This window comes from Aquarana catesbeiana, linkage group LG04, assembly GCF_042186555.1.
Source record: "Aquarana catesbeiana isolate 2022-GZ linkage group LG04, ASM4218655v1, whole genome shotgun sequence".
In the NCBI taxonomy this organism is placed as follows: Eukaryota; Metazoa; Chordata; class Amphibia; order Anura; family Ranidae; genus Aquarana; species Aquarana catesbeiana.
In genome coordinates, this window is record NC_133327.1 from 199,118,381 (window position 1) to 199,135,498 (window position 17,118).

At 42.9% G+C, this 17,118-nt stretch overlaps 1 protein-coding gene across 2 annotated transcripts in view; it reads left to right on the forward strand.

The window, feature by feature from the left end:
• The window catches only part of RSRC1 (arginine and serine rich coiled-coil 1), a 531,608-nt gene that overhangs the window by 12,304 nt on the left and 502,186 nt on the right, over window positions 1–17,118 (forward strand). For both annotated transcript variants that reach the window (XM_073626091.1, XM_073626090.1), the window contains exon 2: window positions 5,382–5,570. In XM_073626091.1, coding sequence (XP_073482192.1) covers window positions 5,389–5,570 — 182 coding nt within the window. In that variant the 5' untranslated portion in view covers window positions 5,382–5,388. The remainder of the gene's footprint in view (window positions 1–5,381; window positions 5,571–17,118) is intronic.

The window sequence follows — 17,118 nt, forward strand, 5'->3', positions numbered from 1 at the left end:
AGGGAGCATATGTAAATAAAGGCATACTAGAATGTTTTGATAGTTTCACAATATTGCTGTGTGCCTTCTAGAGCAGTGTTGGACCCCCAAAATAACGCAAAATTTAAGTGCTAAATAACGTAAAACATAAATATTTAATGCGTTCATTAAATAACGCATTTTTATTTATTTATTTTTTGTGAATTTACTACTTTTGAGAGAAATACCGCAGGTGTGTTTTTAACTCAAAAATGTATCTATCTCTTGGTGAATTGACCCCATTATCATCAGCATGAGGGAGATAGGTCTTGGTTCAATCTACACTCACCGGTGTGAATGTAGATTGTGTGAGAGAGTTCAATTTGGCATATGATTTAACATTAAGGCCCCTTTCACACTGGGGCGGTGGGGGCGTCGGCGGTACAACAGCGCTATTTTTAGCGCTGCTGTACCGTCGTTCTTGCAGCAGTATTCGGCCGCTAGCGGTTCGGTTTTAACCCCCGCTGGCGGCCGAAAAAGGGTTAAATCAGCTCGTACAGCGCGGCTATAGCCGCGGTATTACCGCGCTGTCCCATTGATTTCAATGGGCAGGAGCGGTTTAGGAGCGGTGAATACACCGCTCCTTCCCCGCTCCAAAGAAGCGGCTCGCAGGACTTTTTTTACCGTCCTGCGAGCGCACCGCTTCAGTGTGAAAGCCCTCGGGCTTTCACACTGAACAATCAGCGGAGGCTGTTTAGGGGCGGTTTTCAGGCGGTATTTTTAGCGCAATACCGCCTGAAAACCGCTCCAGTGTGAAAGGGGCCTAAGGGATAACACCACCCCAAGGTAAGTAAAGGAGTGTACCCACCACAGCTGTAAGTCCTGAGGTGCCAGGGCCTCAGAATCAATATGAAAGAGGAGTGACCTGTGCCAGTTAACGCTTAGGCAGGAAAAGCTCTGCAAGACCAGTAGGGCTCCCTGCAGGGAAGGCCCAGTGTCGTCCAAGAACAACAGGAGATCATCTGCATAGAGGGTGCCCTTTCTTCCAGCTAGCCATCCCTGAGACCCCAAATGTCTAGGAAGACACTAAGGGCCTCAGCAATTGCTTTCATGGCAGGGAAGAGGGGGCACCCCTTTTACGTACCCCTATGTAACGGAAAAGAGGAAGATAGCTGCCCCACCAAATGCACAGCTGTATGGGCCCTGTATAAAGAAGTTATAACCATGTAATGAAATGCAGGGGGAAACCCAGTCACTTCAACACTTCTCATAGGTAGGGTCATTCGACAATATCAAAGACCTTCTCTATATCTAAGGAGGCTACAACCCTTGTACCAATATTGAAGTGTTATGTTAAAGGGGTTGTAAAGGTAAAAATTTTTTCACCTTAATGCATTCTATGCATTAAGGTGAAAAAACTTTTGACAGTACCGCCGCCCCCAGGCCCCCCGTTTTACTTACCTGACGCCTCGAATCTTCGCTCCTCGTCCTCGTCAGCTTCATTGCAGCTCAGCCTGGTCGCTGATTGGCTGCAGTGGATGGATTGAAAGCAGCGCAGCCATTGGCTCGCGCTGCTGTCAATCACATCCGATGACGCGGCGCGCCGGGGGGCGGGGCCGTGTGATACAGCGAGCGGCTATAGCCGCCGGCTGTATCACGGGAGCGCGCCCGCAAGCACTCACCACCGTGCGAGGGAGCTCGCATGAAGGTGGTAAATGCTTGCGGGGAGGAGCTGAAACAGCCGCCGAGGGACCCCAGAAGACCAGGTTCGGGGCCACTCTGTGCAGAACGAGCTGCACAGTGAAGGTAAGTATAACATGTTTGTTATTTAAAAAAAAAAAAAAAAAATAACTTTACAACCCCTTTAATGTTTATAGACATATGAGGTCTGAATCCCATCTGATCCGAATCGATAAGGGTGTGGAGCAACCGACTAACCTTAGATTTAAAGAGTTTAGTAAATATTTTAAGGTCACAATTTAATAATGTGATGGGCCTGTAGTTTGCACAGAGAGAAGGGTCTTTGGGATGTTTATAAATCATAATAATGTGAGGTTCCTTTATAGAAGGAGAGAGTATGTTGTCTTCCAAACTTCTGCAGTAAGTAGCAGCCAGTGTAGGGGCCAGGATATCCAAATGAGTTTTATAGAATTCCATGGGCATCCCATTTGGACCAGGGGCCTTCCCATGAGGGGAATGATTTAATGGCCAGTTTCACTTCCTCAGCAGAGTTAGGACCCATAAGGGAGTCGCTCTCTGAATCAGAGAGGCATCCTGAGCTGATGGGTTTAAGAGGGCAGTGAGCGCAGAGTGACTGATGTCTGGAGATAGAGAGGAGGTATACAGCTTGCTATAATATTTAGAAAACTCAAGTAGTATATCCTCTTGGGTTGTGAGAAAGATACCATCTTCTGAGGATTGCAAACCAGAAAAAGCCATAAGGGGCCTGCCATTTTGCAAGAGCATGGCCAGCAGCCTGTCCCTTTTGTCACGCTGTTCAAAAAATTCCTGTCTATGGTTATACAGGTTTTTTTCTAGTAATTTCTGTCATATGGAGCTGTAAATCTCTCTGCACAGACATAAATATGTGGAAATTAACTTGGGAAGGCTGGGTAGGATACAAGTTAGCCTGCACCTTTTCAGGATACTGTAAACACTGCGTACATGATGATTGCTCAGTTGTTATGGCTTTCTGTAGAGAGATGTAATGCACAGGCATGCATGCCTTGAAGGTGTCCCAGACCATGTTGGGGAAGGTAGAAGTCTCATTAAGGTTCCAATAGTCTTATGACATCAGACATTTGCACAGTGGCTTTCAGGTGGGATATCCACTATGGGTCCAGTCTCAATGGTTATCTGTTGTGAACCCAGGAGGTATGCAAGATCACAGATAAATGACAGTGGTCTGATACCCCCCCAGGAAGATACATGACCTCTTGAACGTGTGTGAGTAAAGAGGAGTTGGCGAATGCCAGGTCTGTATGGGAGCAAGTTCTATGTGTAGTAGAAAAACAAGAACCTGCTTGGCTGGTGAGATGACGCAATCTCCAGATCTCAATCATATTAGCAGCCAGTGACCAGTTGGAAAGATCACCTGTATGCTGGTTGTAAGGGGTAGCTCTATTGAGGTCTGTGGATAGGGTAACATTAAAGTCTCCCATGATGAGTACCTTACCTGGGCAGTATGAGCTAATCTTGTCTAGGAGAGTGTGTAAAAGATTGGGGCTAAACGGAGGTGGAAGATGGATATTAACCAAAACATATCTGAGGCCCGGCAATAAGTACTAGCATTATAAGATATATATGCCCTGTGGATGAGTATGTACACCCTCAATTGTACACAGTAATGATTTACTAATTATTATGGATATGCCCCTGGAGTTTGAGGAATATGTGGTGTGAAACACCTTTTAGACCCAGAGCCTCTTGAGGGAGAGGACTTTGCTATGCACTAGATGAGTTTCTTGTAAAAAAAACAAAAATACATTGATGCTGTTGTGTCTCCGGGGAGTAGTCAGGGAAGGAGATTGGTGAACCTCTGCCCATCATTACTTCTGAGACACCCTTTCTAAGGTGCTCTTTTTACAGTATATCCAGTCATGTTACTGACTTGTTGCCAAATAACCTAATTAGTTTATTTTATTTATTTCAGGTACTTATATAGCGCCGTTAATTTACGCAGCGCTTTAGATATACATTGTACATTCACATCAGTCCTTACCCTCAAGGAGCTTACAATCTAAGGTCCCTAACTCACATTCATACATACTAGGGACAGTTTAAACAGGTTGGTTGGGATTCGAACCAGCGACCCTTCTTACTGCTAGGCGAGAGTGCTACCCACTACACCACTGTGCCGCCCGTTGCAAAAATCTTCCAGCTCTTCCTTGTTAGTGCCACTTACTTTGCCAGCTTTTGGAATTGTACACTTCAACAGTTACTTGCTAGTTTCCAGGCCTAAGCAAATTATGTCATACATCCCAGGAGTCTTCAGGCGGGGAGGAGAGATTTTTCTCAGCTAAGCCTCTTGCCTGCATGCCTGAACTTAGGGCAAATGAATTCCAGGAATTAAATGCTACATGAATCATCTGCGCTTATTCAAGATGGATGCTAGGGGGTGGTTTCCCTGCAGTTCAGCTCACCATACTTTCTTTCCCAGCAATGACTTGGTAGACTTCTAATCTCTAATGTAAATACAGAGAAGGTGTTTTAGAACAGGGGAAAAAGAGGAGCTTGATGAATTCCTCCACAGTTCTTGCAGCTACAAAAGGCATTGTGGGCTGGGTTTAAAGTTCATTTATGGTTTGAAAATGTAATAGTTGAATGTCCAAAGCCTGGCCACACTTACACGTTAAGGTACATTGAGCATTTTTTGTAACATGATTGCAGTGATGGCATTAGTATCCTATTATACAGGATTTATGTAGCATCAACAGTTTGTAGATGGAGGCGACTTTCAGGCATTCTTCAACACATCTGTCTTTATCAGATTCTTGGCTGGGTCTTTTGTGCAATGGCGACGATGGTTGGACAGCTGCTTTCACTACGGCATGCAGTTAGATTAACTAATCATGCCAAGTTGTATACATTAGGTCTCATGCGCACTGAGCATTTGCCCAGCTCTCTTGAATGCCTTTCTGTTGACAGTAGAAAAGCAGCATCAAAATCATGCCTAAAGCCATGTTTTTGTAGGCATGTTTAGGCACCTAAAGTGCTTGGGCGATAATACATATCATTGGTCAGAATAATAACTTATTATGGCCATTGAAATGAATTAGCGCTCAAGCGCTAAACGTGTCTAGCATTAATGCGCATTTATACTCATCAATCTTTTTTTTCTGCCAGAACACTGCTGCTCCTTAACGCACTAGCAGTGTTTTTTTTTGTGCCTCTAAATGCTTGTTTGCATGGACACATAGGCTAGCATTGAGAGGTGTTTAGAGGCAGAAAAAAAAATTAAACGCCCCTAAAAGTGGTGTTTTTAACTCCCAGTGTGCATGAGGCCTTAGTACTATGCTAGCTAAAGCAGACATTTCCCTGAAGACTAATATATGCAGATCCGAACAGCAATTTAGTTAATTAAAAAAAGTAGCCCCTTGCAATTTGCTCACTCTGGCAAAAGAGGATACTTATCAGTCCACTGTTTATACTATCAGAGTTAAGGTAGAATTTTAGAAATTTTGTTTGTAGTCTTGTATAAAGTGTAGCATCACTATTGGGTTTTAATTGCTGCCTGTGTCCCCATTGAAGAGATTTCCTCTTATTTCCTGTTCCAGTGAGCACCTGTAAACGGGACAGAATGGGAGGAGGAACTTTCCAGTAAATTTGCAGACCTTTGTAAAAAACAGATTTTTTTTTTGTTAACTTGCTAAATGAAAATAAAGTTTGACTATTTTTTTTTTTTTTACTTTATTTTTTGCAAGGGACACAATGGGTCGCCACTCTTCAGATTCAGAGGAGGAAACCAGGACTCGCAAAAAGAAGAAACATCGAAGACGCTCTTCCTCCAGTAGTTCATCAGATAGCAGAGCTCGTAGTCATAAAAAATCTGGACGTAGATCAAGGTCTCGATCACGAGATGCATATTCGAGTTCACACTCCTATGACAAAAGGTGAGCTGACCTTTGTAGTATACTGCTAAAGACTTGCTGCTAGACATTTTAAAGAAAAATTCTCATACGTATAAAAAAAAAAAAATAGTTCCATACATACATGTCTAAATACCTGTATTCACTTCTCCAATAAAACAGTATTAAAATGTGAAGAAAATCTCTTTAGTCGTCTTCCACATTCTCTAACCTCACACACCCAATCAAGTCCCATTTGTGGGTGGTACTAAGCCCTTGTTAATGATCGCGATGAAGGGAGATGATGTATCGGTTTGAGGGCTCCCACCCAGGTACCCCGTTCCACCCCCTCTGTTTTTTTTTTTTTTTTTTGTTAGCTGTAGGTGGCCTTCTGCCTAGCATCCTTGGCTTGTAGCATACAGGCGACCTCTTCCACCTAGCGCCCTTGGTTACTAGGACATCGGTGGCCACTGCTGCCTGGGGTCCTGCTTGAATGCAGACAACCCCTGCTGTCCTTAGTTGCTTGAAAGCAACTGGCCCCTGCCACCTGGCATCTTTGGTTACTAGGACACAAGTAGCCCCTGCTGCCTGGGATCCTCGGTTGCTTAAACAAAGGCAGCCCCTGCCTCTCGTGGTTGCTTGGATGCTGGTGGCCACTGCTGTTTAGCGTCCTTGGGTGCTAGGATGCAGGAGACTGATGCCGCCTAGCATCCTTGGTTGCTAGGATACAGGTGGCCCCTACCATTCTCCCCCCCACCTCTCCACACCTGGCATCCCTGGTTGCTTGGAAGCAGGTGGCCAAACCATGCAGCATCTTTGGTTGTTAAGGTGCAGATGGCTGCCTGCATTCTAGCAACCAACAGCACTGGGTACTGAAGTAAGCACTGTTAATTGTAGTTATTTAAATATTTGTCTCCTTGCTAGATGCGTGGTTGGAAAACAGTGTTGTGGAGGGGTTGGTGGTCACTGTCAGCCACACTATTTCAGCAATGAGAAAATTTGGAAAGATGGGAAAATGTGCTACATGCACTTTGTTGCCTGGGGCACAGAAGCAGAAGAAAGAAAAAGTGTAGTAAGATATCAGCCATCCAGCCATAGTGTGGGGCATTAAAGTGATTGTAAAGATGATTTTTTTTTTTAAATAACAAACATGTCATACTTACCTGCTTTGTGCAAGGGTATCCCGGTGGCACTCCTGGCTCCTCCTCTTCAAGTGCCCCCTCGAAGAGCCGCTTTTCATGGGGGCACTCATGCGGGAGCGCTCCTTAGTTCTGCTGCCGCGTCCGTTGACACAGACAGCAGGACTCGGCCAAGACCCCCAGCTCCCCTGCCACTGGATTTGATTGACAGCAGCGGGAGCCAATGGCCACTAACCCGTGATTTTAAGGGGATGTACAGGTACGCCCATTTGTACAGCCGTGCCATTGTGCCGACGTACATCATCACGCGCTGGTCAGCAAGCGGTTAAAGAAGAGCTCCCGCCTTTCCTCTCCAAAACAACAGATGCATTGTGCATGTAAATAGATCACAACCCCAGTGTCAGATTGTGTGTAACTTACCTACTTTAGCTGTATACAGCAGGTTTCTGTGTCTGCGATGTAATTCCTCCTCCTGGCTGACTTTGAAAGTTCTCTGACTTCCTGTTTCCTTCCTTCCTTTAAACCTCTGTAGCTTCAGGACAGACTATGGGAGTCGCTTGTAGCAGTTCTGGCAGTTGATGTGGGTGGGTGTTTCTGGGCCTTCGTGTGGGTGGTGAAAGGAGAGTATTGGAATTCTGCTGCCACCAAACACACTCCATTTGTCTCTGCAGTGAACAGAATGCTGTACAGTAGGAAGTGTAACCTTACAAACCATCTCTTGGACAAGAAATATTCTATTCTAGCTATCGAGGGCACACAAATATAACACTGAACACATGATCATGTTTTTTTCTGCGGTGGTCTCATTCTTTTTGACAGAGAAACAGCAAACTGTCTTTGTTGAAGGCATGATTTGTAATGTGTATATAGTGTTTGCACATACAACACACACACACAACTCAATTTAGTCACACAAATCTTTGGTTGTTGTACAGTGTATGTGTAGTCACCAAACACACTAAAAATGTCAGCAGAAATGCGCACTCCTTCTACACAAAGTGTGAATCGGGCCTTAGATGCAAGGGATTCCATACTAGAATCAGTGAAGTCTTAGGGCTTGTTTAAATGAATGGTGTAAAAATGCAGCGCAACCACAAGGTTTTACCACCCCCCAACTTCTCCCCCTTTAGCTGAAGAGGCAGTGGCTGGGGGATGAACACATGCCATGACTGCGACACTCTGCTTCATGGCTGTGGTGGCAACTATACCTCCTGTTGTGCTTGGTGGGCACTACTGCCTGCCAGACACAACAAATTCTAGTAATTGGAGCCACACTGCAATTGTGCACAATGTACATGTTTACAATGCAGTACTGCAGCATTTGGGAGGTTAAAATGGGTAATGACGAGGTAATACAACTCCTCACCACCTGTCAAATGCTCCCTGAAGAGTGATCCTAATGCAGATCACTCTTCAGTCTGCAAAGCAGGTGTAAATGTGTAATTCCTGTCTTGCAGCATGCCAAAGAATAATGGCTAACTGCAAGATTACAGAGGAAGGGCTATGGGAGGTTATTATGAAGGTGTTTCCTTCATATGTAAATTAATCACTTCAGAGAACAGGGCACTGGGAGGGCGGGATCTGAGGTGTCTCTCTCTTCACACTGGTCAGTATATTTAATTGGGCAGGACTGAATTCAAATTGTGATCCATTTGATCCTGCCCAGCAGCAACACAGCTAGCTTTCAGAACAGCTGTATATGAAGGGGTTTCCTATTTGATTTTGAATAATGCTGTGATCTGTGAGGTGGGACTTGGAAGGTTTGGACTCTTCCTGTAGGTGTGACTGGGTGGGATTGAGTGCAAATTGGGTTGTATTTCCATCCCACCCACCATCAGAGCTGTGAGTGAAGTTACATCATTTGCACAGTCTCAGAAAATAGAGGGGCGTTTTTTAGGCTAGAGATGCAGCAGTAAGTGTCTGTCAGTCTTCATCAGGCTATACAGACTGTCACATAGTACAAAGCCACAACTAAACCCAGAATATCAGAGGATCTGCAGACAACAGAGCAACATGGTACAGAGAAAGGTATGAACTATGCTGGGACTGAACATTCCAGTCAGTTCTAGTGAAAAAAAAGTTGGAGTTCAGCCTTAAACCTGAATTAGTATGTGCCGTTGCTCCAGTTAATGTGCTGCTACCGGCGGCTCACAGCGCCGGAGCCCACGATACCCGGGAGTAACTCTGGGAGCGATGTCAACCGTCGGAGCGGTGTATGAGGACGGCTGCAGGGGCTTCGATCTCAGGTAAGTAATTCATAATGAGCTAGTATGCTATGCATACTAGCTCATTATGCCTTTGTCTTGCAGTTTTGTTTTTTTTTTGTCCTAGGGTTTACAGCCACTTTAAGGAGTGTTAGTGCCTGAATATGATATGGTATTAGCCACTTGCAATTCTCCATTTTGCAGAGCTCAGCCTGGGAGAGGGTGAAGCAAAACTATGAACCATCCAGTTGTGCTTTAGTGTTCATGTACTAACAAGGGACATGCTAATGCTACTTATTCTTTCTCTATCCGGTCACAGGTTGGGGGAGGGCCTTGTAACCATTACTGAACTGCAGCAGAGCAAATCGGGAATACTGCTTGCCAAACAGTAATCAGAACTTGATGGACACAAATAAAAAAAACAGTTCTAATATAAGTATTTCATCTGTGTTTTAAGCTGTTTTCCATGCATTTAGCTTTAAAGTAGTTTTAAACTCTGTTACACCACTTGTAACTACAGGTAAGCCTATAATAAGGCTTACCTGTACGTACTGTGAATATCTCCTAAACTTGCGCAGTTTAGGAGATATTCAGAGTGTATGCAGCCGATGACGTCTTCAGCACATGCGTTCTGAAGGTTCCAGCTTACAGTGCCGGACTTTCAGAGCCTGTGCTGTAAAAGTTTTTTGTTTTTTTCTTTAGCGGTTATTAAGCTCTGTAACTTAAAAAGCTTATAGCATTATGATTGTGAAGCCTATCATTGTTTTGTAATCCATTTCTTAAAATCTTCCCTTTGTTTCCTTTATTGGAGTGCCTCCATTCTTTCAGAGTTCCCTTGCTGCCCTTGGCTGTGAGTACAGCTGTACGTCCATAGGCTGTCTGTGTGCACATGCATACACACAAAAAAAAAAAAAAAAAAAAAAAAAAAAACAGATCCTGTTCCCTTAAAGCATTTTCTACAGCACAGTGCTTGTGCTATGTTATTTGGCCCCCTGTAACACCTACAAAACCTGGCTGATTCTGCCTGGCTATACCCTCCCTTCTGTAAACTGACAATAGTGTATCATGGCTGCTGAGCCCTGACACCGTGGTCAGCTTACGTGCCTCAGTCATCCGCAGCCCTGCTCTCTGTCTCCTGTGTCCTTTCCTCCATCCTCTCCCCCCTCCTGCCCCCTCCACTCCTGCTGCTTTCATATTTAATAGTAAAAGCTCCCATCCCCTCTGTATTATAACAATACGTTCCCCTGTGTCTGTGTTATATAATATGCTTATCTGTATCAATAACACAGCGGCTCCCTGCGATCATGTGACTCCTCGGATCTATCTCTCATCTCAGCCCCGTCCACTGGAACTGTCAGTCGGGCAGAGGAGAGGAGGGAGGAGGCACCTGAGCGCAGGAAGACACTGTGTTATCGGTACAGATAAGCATATTTATTATATAGCACAGGGGAATTTATTGTTATAATACAGAGGGGATGGGAGCTTTTTATAGAAGTGGCTTAACAACCACTTTAACCACTTGCTTACTGGGCACTTAAACCCCCCTTCTGTCCAGGCCAATTTTCAGCGCTGATACATTTTGAATGACTATTGCGCGGTCATACAACACTGTACCCAAATGAAATTTTTATCATTTTTTTTCCACATATAGAGCTTTCTTTTGGTGGTATTTGATCACCTCTGCGGTTTTTATTTTTTGTTAAAATTTAAAAAGACCGAATTTAAAAAAAAAAAAAAAAATTATATTTTTTTATATTTTGTTATAAAATTTTGCAAACAGGTAATTTTTCTCCTTCATTGATGTACGCTGATGATGCGGCACTGATGTGGCAATAGGCACTTGTTGGTTACACTGATAGGCAGCACTGCTAGGTGGCACTGATTGGCACCACTGGTGGGCATTGATATGTGGCACTTGTGGGCATTGATAGGTGGCACTCATGGGCATTGATAGATGGCACTGGTGGGCACTGGCAGGTGGCACTGGCAGGGGGTACTGGTGGCACAGATGAGGCAGAATTGCCTCTTCCTCTTCGGGACCGATGTCCCTTGCACATGAGCCGGTGATTGGCTTTTTTTTCTCCACACACTGTTAGCGTGAGGAGAAAAAAATAAACGATTATCGAGCTTTTGTTTACATCATGTGATTAGCTGTCATTGGCTGACAGCCGATCACATGGTAAGGGGCCGGGATCGGCCCCTTACTCAGATCTGTGATCAGCCTAGTCTCAGTGACTCGGTGATCACAGCGAGCGCTCTGCAGGGGGCGCGTGCAAAGGGGAGGCCCGGAAATTCAGGTCCGCGCTTTGGCCGTCATTGATACTAAACCTTAATTTTTTTTTTTTAAATAACAAACATCATACTTGCCTGCTCTGTGGAATGGTTTTGCACAGAGCGGCCCTGATCCTTCTTTTCTGGGGTCCCCGCCAGCGCTTCAGGCCCCTCCTGCTGAGCAATCTGGTCCAGCAGCAATGATATTTAAATGCTTTCTTACAAATCTAAAGGAAATCCTTTCCTGGGTAATGTTTTAGGATTTTAATATATGTAGGCTAAAAAATGTGACTTTAAAACTATATCAAGTGGTCTTTTGAAGTTAGTAAAAAGGTGGTGGAATCCTACCAGGCACCCAGTTGTTTTCTCCCTGATCAGATTCATAGAAAAACTCAGACAGAACTGATGGCATTATGTTGACAGAGAATCTTTCATACTCTTTTTGAGTCCATGCATTTTTTTCATGCAAAATGGGATGTGTGGTTTTCTATTTTGAATACAGTAGCTGACTTGATCTCCTCCTATTTTTTTGATAGTACCATTCAGAAAATATTAAGCGTATATTAAAGTGGATGTAAACCCTCACATATACCCAGTGAAGTCAACAACCTCAGATGATGCACAGAGATGAAACCAATCTTCCTACATAAGTTTTACTTGCATATCTGCTGTCTTCATCTTGCTATATTGTTTAGAATTCTTTCATCGTGTTGAATTTTAACTTCCTCATTCTGCACTGGGAGTGTAGCCTTGGCTTACACTGGCAGACAGCTGATTGGAGAAAAGCCCCCCCTCCCATGTAGGTAGAAGAACAAAGATTCGTTCAGAGCTGTGCTGTGACAAGACAAGCTCTGTGCTAATCTATTTATAGCACCCTCCCACGACACAAATTTTCAGCTACTTTTATCTGCCGTCTCTGAGAACTTCTCAGATGTTATCCTGCTGATAACAGGGCAACGAAACACACAGGACTTAGTGCTTTGAAGAGAGATGAGAAAACACTACAGATATACTGTATGTGCATAGGTCAAATTTCATGAATTGGATTTAAATCCACTTTAAATAGGTTTAGGATTATATCTTTATATTTCATATGTTTTTTTTTTTTTTTTTATCTCTGCACGATCTGTTGATAACACCTATCACTGGTATTATGTACAAAACATCCATTATGTATGACCGTATACCTATATATTGGTATTCTAATGATAGTAACTTTCTATGTTGTATACCAAAATTTTTATATATAGTAATGCAATCTGATTTTGAATATTTCTGAATAAACAGTTTGTAAACACAAAAAAATCACATTGCTAATTGCCTATAAATTCTAAGAGGAAGAAATCGGGAACGTTGGAGAGGATTTTGTTTGTGATATTGAGAGAGACACATCTAGAATTTTTTGGATACCATTCTTCTTTTTTATGAAGTGCACACATAATTGCACAATTCCACTGATTGGGCAGTTCCTTTTTAATTCAGATGCTTCCAATTCTTTAAAAGGATCTTGAGTTTTTAAATAATAAAGTTAAAGCAATCTGCAGGAATGTTTTCCATGCTTATTGATTTCTTGTTTTTATGTTATGTCATATTGGCTCTATCTTTCTTCTTTTCATAAGATGTTTTCTGACTCCTGTTGACAAATGGTTTCCCTGTTCTCATCTGTGGAGTCGGCTGCTTTATTTAGGAGCTCATCAAAGTTTCCAGTTCACAAGTATGCTGCGTTGGTAGCAGATGATAGAACCAGCCTTGGCTTTATTTATGAAAATTCTTGGTCTGAATTCCTCCCCAATTAGTTTTAAACTTTGTAGAACTTTCTGGTTTCTATGAATATTGGTCCACTGTTTTCTCAGATTGCTTTTCCCATACAAAATGCAGTTTCTTCTCTCCATTTTTTAAAAATTATTTCTACTAAATGTTAATTCCACATGTCATGCACAGTACTTGTGCTGTGTTTTCCAGGTATTCTTCATTTTTTGGCAGTAATCTTTAACTTTACCAAGTTGAACCAAGAAGTTTTCATCTGAGCAGATTCTCTACCAAGCAAGGCTTTTGTTATCCTGCAGATGGTTTCTTAACATTTTTTCTTATTCTGAATGATCCAAGCCATCTTTGACATGAGATCAGTGAAGCAGATGTTCATCAATTCTGCTGGCATATTGGATTTCTGCTCCTTGATCCTGAAGTGTAGTGTGGCAGAATTTATTTGCCTCTTATTTGCTTTATGCTGAAAGTGGGGTTCATATTGTTGCTATCACATGGTGATGGCCACAGTCTGCTTTAACTCCCATTGTTGGAACCTATAGTCCAAATTTTTAAAAGGTATTTTGAGTCAGATTAAAGTCAGTGTTTTAATCAAATAGCCATGAGAGATTTTAAAGCGGCTTTAAATTTGAAGCCAAAAATGTAATACAATATGTTGTGGCTTACCAATCATTAGATGTGGTGTCTGCATTAGTTTTCTTTTTTTTTAGGCCTTTCCTCCTCAGTTTTCACCTGACGATCTGGCCAGTAACACACCTCCTGTATTGGAGTGCCCCCTCTCTGGGCGAAGGAGCACAGGGGCACCTTTGGACTGCAGTGTTGTCATTCGGGGAGTAGGAGAGTGTTGGATGTTTGAGCAGATTTAAATTCACTAAAAAATTGCAGCCAAACTCCAGCTCATACTTTATAATCAGTTACAGCAAAAAGTTTTGTTCCTTTTTGGGATAAACTCGTCTAAGTGCTCAACCTGTGGCCCGCCAGCTGTTAAGGAACTACAAGTTCCCTCATGCCTCAGCCTTTGGGAGTCATGCTTGTAACTGCCAGCCTTGACAAAACCTCATGGAACTTCTAGTTCCGCAACAGCTGGAGGGCCACAGGTTGAGCACCAATGGGATAAAGGTTTTACATAAAAGCTAATCATTGTAACCACCCCTACTAGTGTTAAATGGTTTGTCTCATCTCTGTAACTGATACATTCTGCTGGAGAGCTTGTTCTTTTGAGAAAAAATAGACTTACTGGCCAAATCACCAAATGAAAATAGAAGAAATCAATCTTAAAAGAGAAATTGAATGTAAATCTAAGAATTAAGCTGCAATATAATAAATGTTTGTTTTTGGGTTTTAAGTATACAGTGGGGGAAAAAAGTATTTGATCCCCTGCTGATTTTGTACGTTTTCCCACTGACAAAGAAATGATCAGTCTATAATTTTAATGGTAGGTTTCATTTAACAGTAAGAGACAGAATAACAACAAAAAATCCTGAAAAACGCATTTCCAAAAAGTTATAAATTGTTTTGCATTTTAACCACTTCAGCCCCGGAAGAATTTACCCCCTTCCTGACCAGAGCACTTTTTGCGATTCGGCACAAAATTGACGTCCTTTTTTCCCCACAAATAGATCCTTCTTTTGGTGGTATTTGATCACCTCTGCGGTTTTTATTTTTTGCACTATAAACAAAAAAATAAAGACAATTTTGAAAAAAAAAGCATTTTTTTTACTTTTTGCTGTAATAAATATCCCCCAAAAATAATAAAAAAAAAACATTTTTTTCCTCAGTTTAGGCCGATATGTATTCTTCTACATGTATTTGGTAAAAAAAATAAGCGATTATTGATTGGTTTGCGCAAAAGTTATAGCGTTTACAAAATAGGGGATAGTTTTATGGCATTTTTTATTAATTTTTTTTTTACTAGTAATGGCAGCGATCAGCGATTTTTATTGTGACTGACATTATGGCGGGCACATCGGACATTTTTGACACATTTTTGGAACCATTGTCATTTATACAGCAATCAGTGCTATAAAAATGCACTGATTCCTGTGTAAATTACACTGGCAGTGAAGGGGTTAACCACTAGGGGAGGGGTTAAGTCAGTACTAGGGAGTGTTTTCTAACTGTAGGGGGGGTGGGCTAGCTGTGACATGTCACTGATCTCTGCTCCCGATGACGGGGAGCAGAGATCAGTGACACTGTCACTAGGCAGAACGGGGAGATGCTTGTTTACATCAGCATCTTCCCGTTCCTCCTCTCCGTGTGGCAATCGCGGGTATCCTCGCGGCGATCGAGTCCGCGGGACCCGCGACCCGACTCACGGAGCTCCCGGCCGGCGCACACGCAATGGCACGTCGGGAAATTCAAATAGGACTTACAGGTACGCCCATTTGCCCAGCCGTGCCATTCTGCCGACATACATCGGTGTGTGTCTGTCGGGAAGCGGTTAATGAGTGAAATAAGGATTTGATCCCCTATCAATTGGTAAGATTTCTGGCTCCCACGTGTCTTCTATACAGGTAATGAGCGGAGATTAGGAGTACTCCCTTTTAAAAGACTGCTCCTAATCTCAGCTTGTTACCTGTATAAAAGACACCTGTCCACAGAAACAATCAATCAGATTCCAATCTCTCCACCATGGCCAAGATCAAGGAGCTGTCCAAGGATGTCAGGGACAAGATTGTAGACCTACACAAGGCTGGAATGGGCTATAAGACCATCACCAAGCAGCTTGGCGAGAGGGTGACAACAGTTGCTGCGATTATTCGCAAATGGAAAAAAAAACAAAACTGTCAATCTTGTGGAGTTTCATTGATCATGAGCACAGTGAGGAATCAGCCCAGAACTACACGGGAGAATCTTGTCAATGATCTCAAGGCAGCTGGGACCATAGTCACCAAGAAACCAATTGGTAACACACTACGCTGTGAAGGACTGAAATCCTGCAGTGCCCGCAAGGTCCCCCTGCTCAGGAAAGCACAAAGTTTGCTTATGAACACCTGAATGATTCAGAGGAGAACTAGGTGAAAGTGTTGTGGTCAGATGAGACCAAAATCGAGCTCTTTGGCATCAACTCAGCTGGGGTCATAGGCAGGAATGCTGCCTATGACCCCAAGGACACCATTCCCACCGTCAAACATGGAGGTGGAAACATTATGCTTTGGGGGTGTTTTTCTGCTAAGGGGACAGGACAACTTCACCGCATCAAAGGGACGATGGATGGGGCCCATATACTGTCAAATCTTGGTTGAGAACCTCTTTCCCTCAGCCAGTTCATTGAAAATGGGTCGTGGATGGGTATTTCAGCATGACAATGACCCAACACACACGGCCAAGGCAACAAAAGAGTGGCTCAAATGAAAGAACATTAAGGTCCTGGAGTCTCCAAACCTTAATCCCATAGAAAAAGTTACCAAACATCAGCCTCAAAACCTTAATGACTTGGAGAGGATCTGAAAAGAGAAGTGGGACAAAATCCCTCCTGAGATGTGTGCAAACCTGGGGGCCAATTACAAGAAACATCTGACCTCTGTAATTGCCAACAAGGGTTTTGCCACCAAGTAATAAGTCATATTTTGCAAAGGGGTCAAATGCTTCACTTATTAAAATGCAAATCAATTTATAACTTTTTTGAAATGCGTTTTTTTTTTTTGGGGGGATATTTTTGTTGTTATTCTGTCTCTCACTGTTAAAATAAACCTACCATTAAAATTATAGACTGATCATTTCCTTGTCAGTGGGCAAATGTACAAAATCAGCAGGGGATCAAATACTTTTTTTCCCTTACTGTATGTGAACTCTCACCTTTTAAAACAACCCATTCAGTTTTTAAGAAAGAAATAAAATGCAAAACATTTTTGTTCTTTTAAAGACATTACAAATACCTTTTTTTTTAGTGATCCTCTGTTTTTAGCTGCATAAGAAGATCAGAGAGCTAGGGGAGGCGAAACAGCAGCACACTGGTCTTCCCGGTGAATGTGCGGGCAGGAGGGGGGGGGGGTGTGTCAGCATCAGACTGATCATTGGAGGAGAGTAGTCTGTGAAGGCTGAGTTCCCAGCACAGCCAGAAAACTAACCACGCTGCACTCTCATGCCTAGTGTGGTCAGATTTTTACAAAGGAAGCAATACAAATAGAACAGGATAACTTTTCATACAAGTACATGGTACAGCAGGCACACATCAGGAATATTAAATGTTGGGTTAACCTTATTTAATACCAC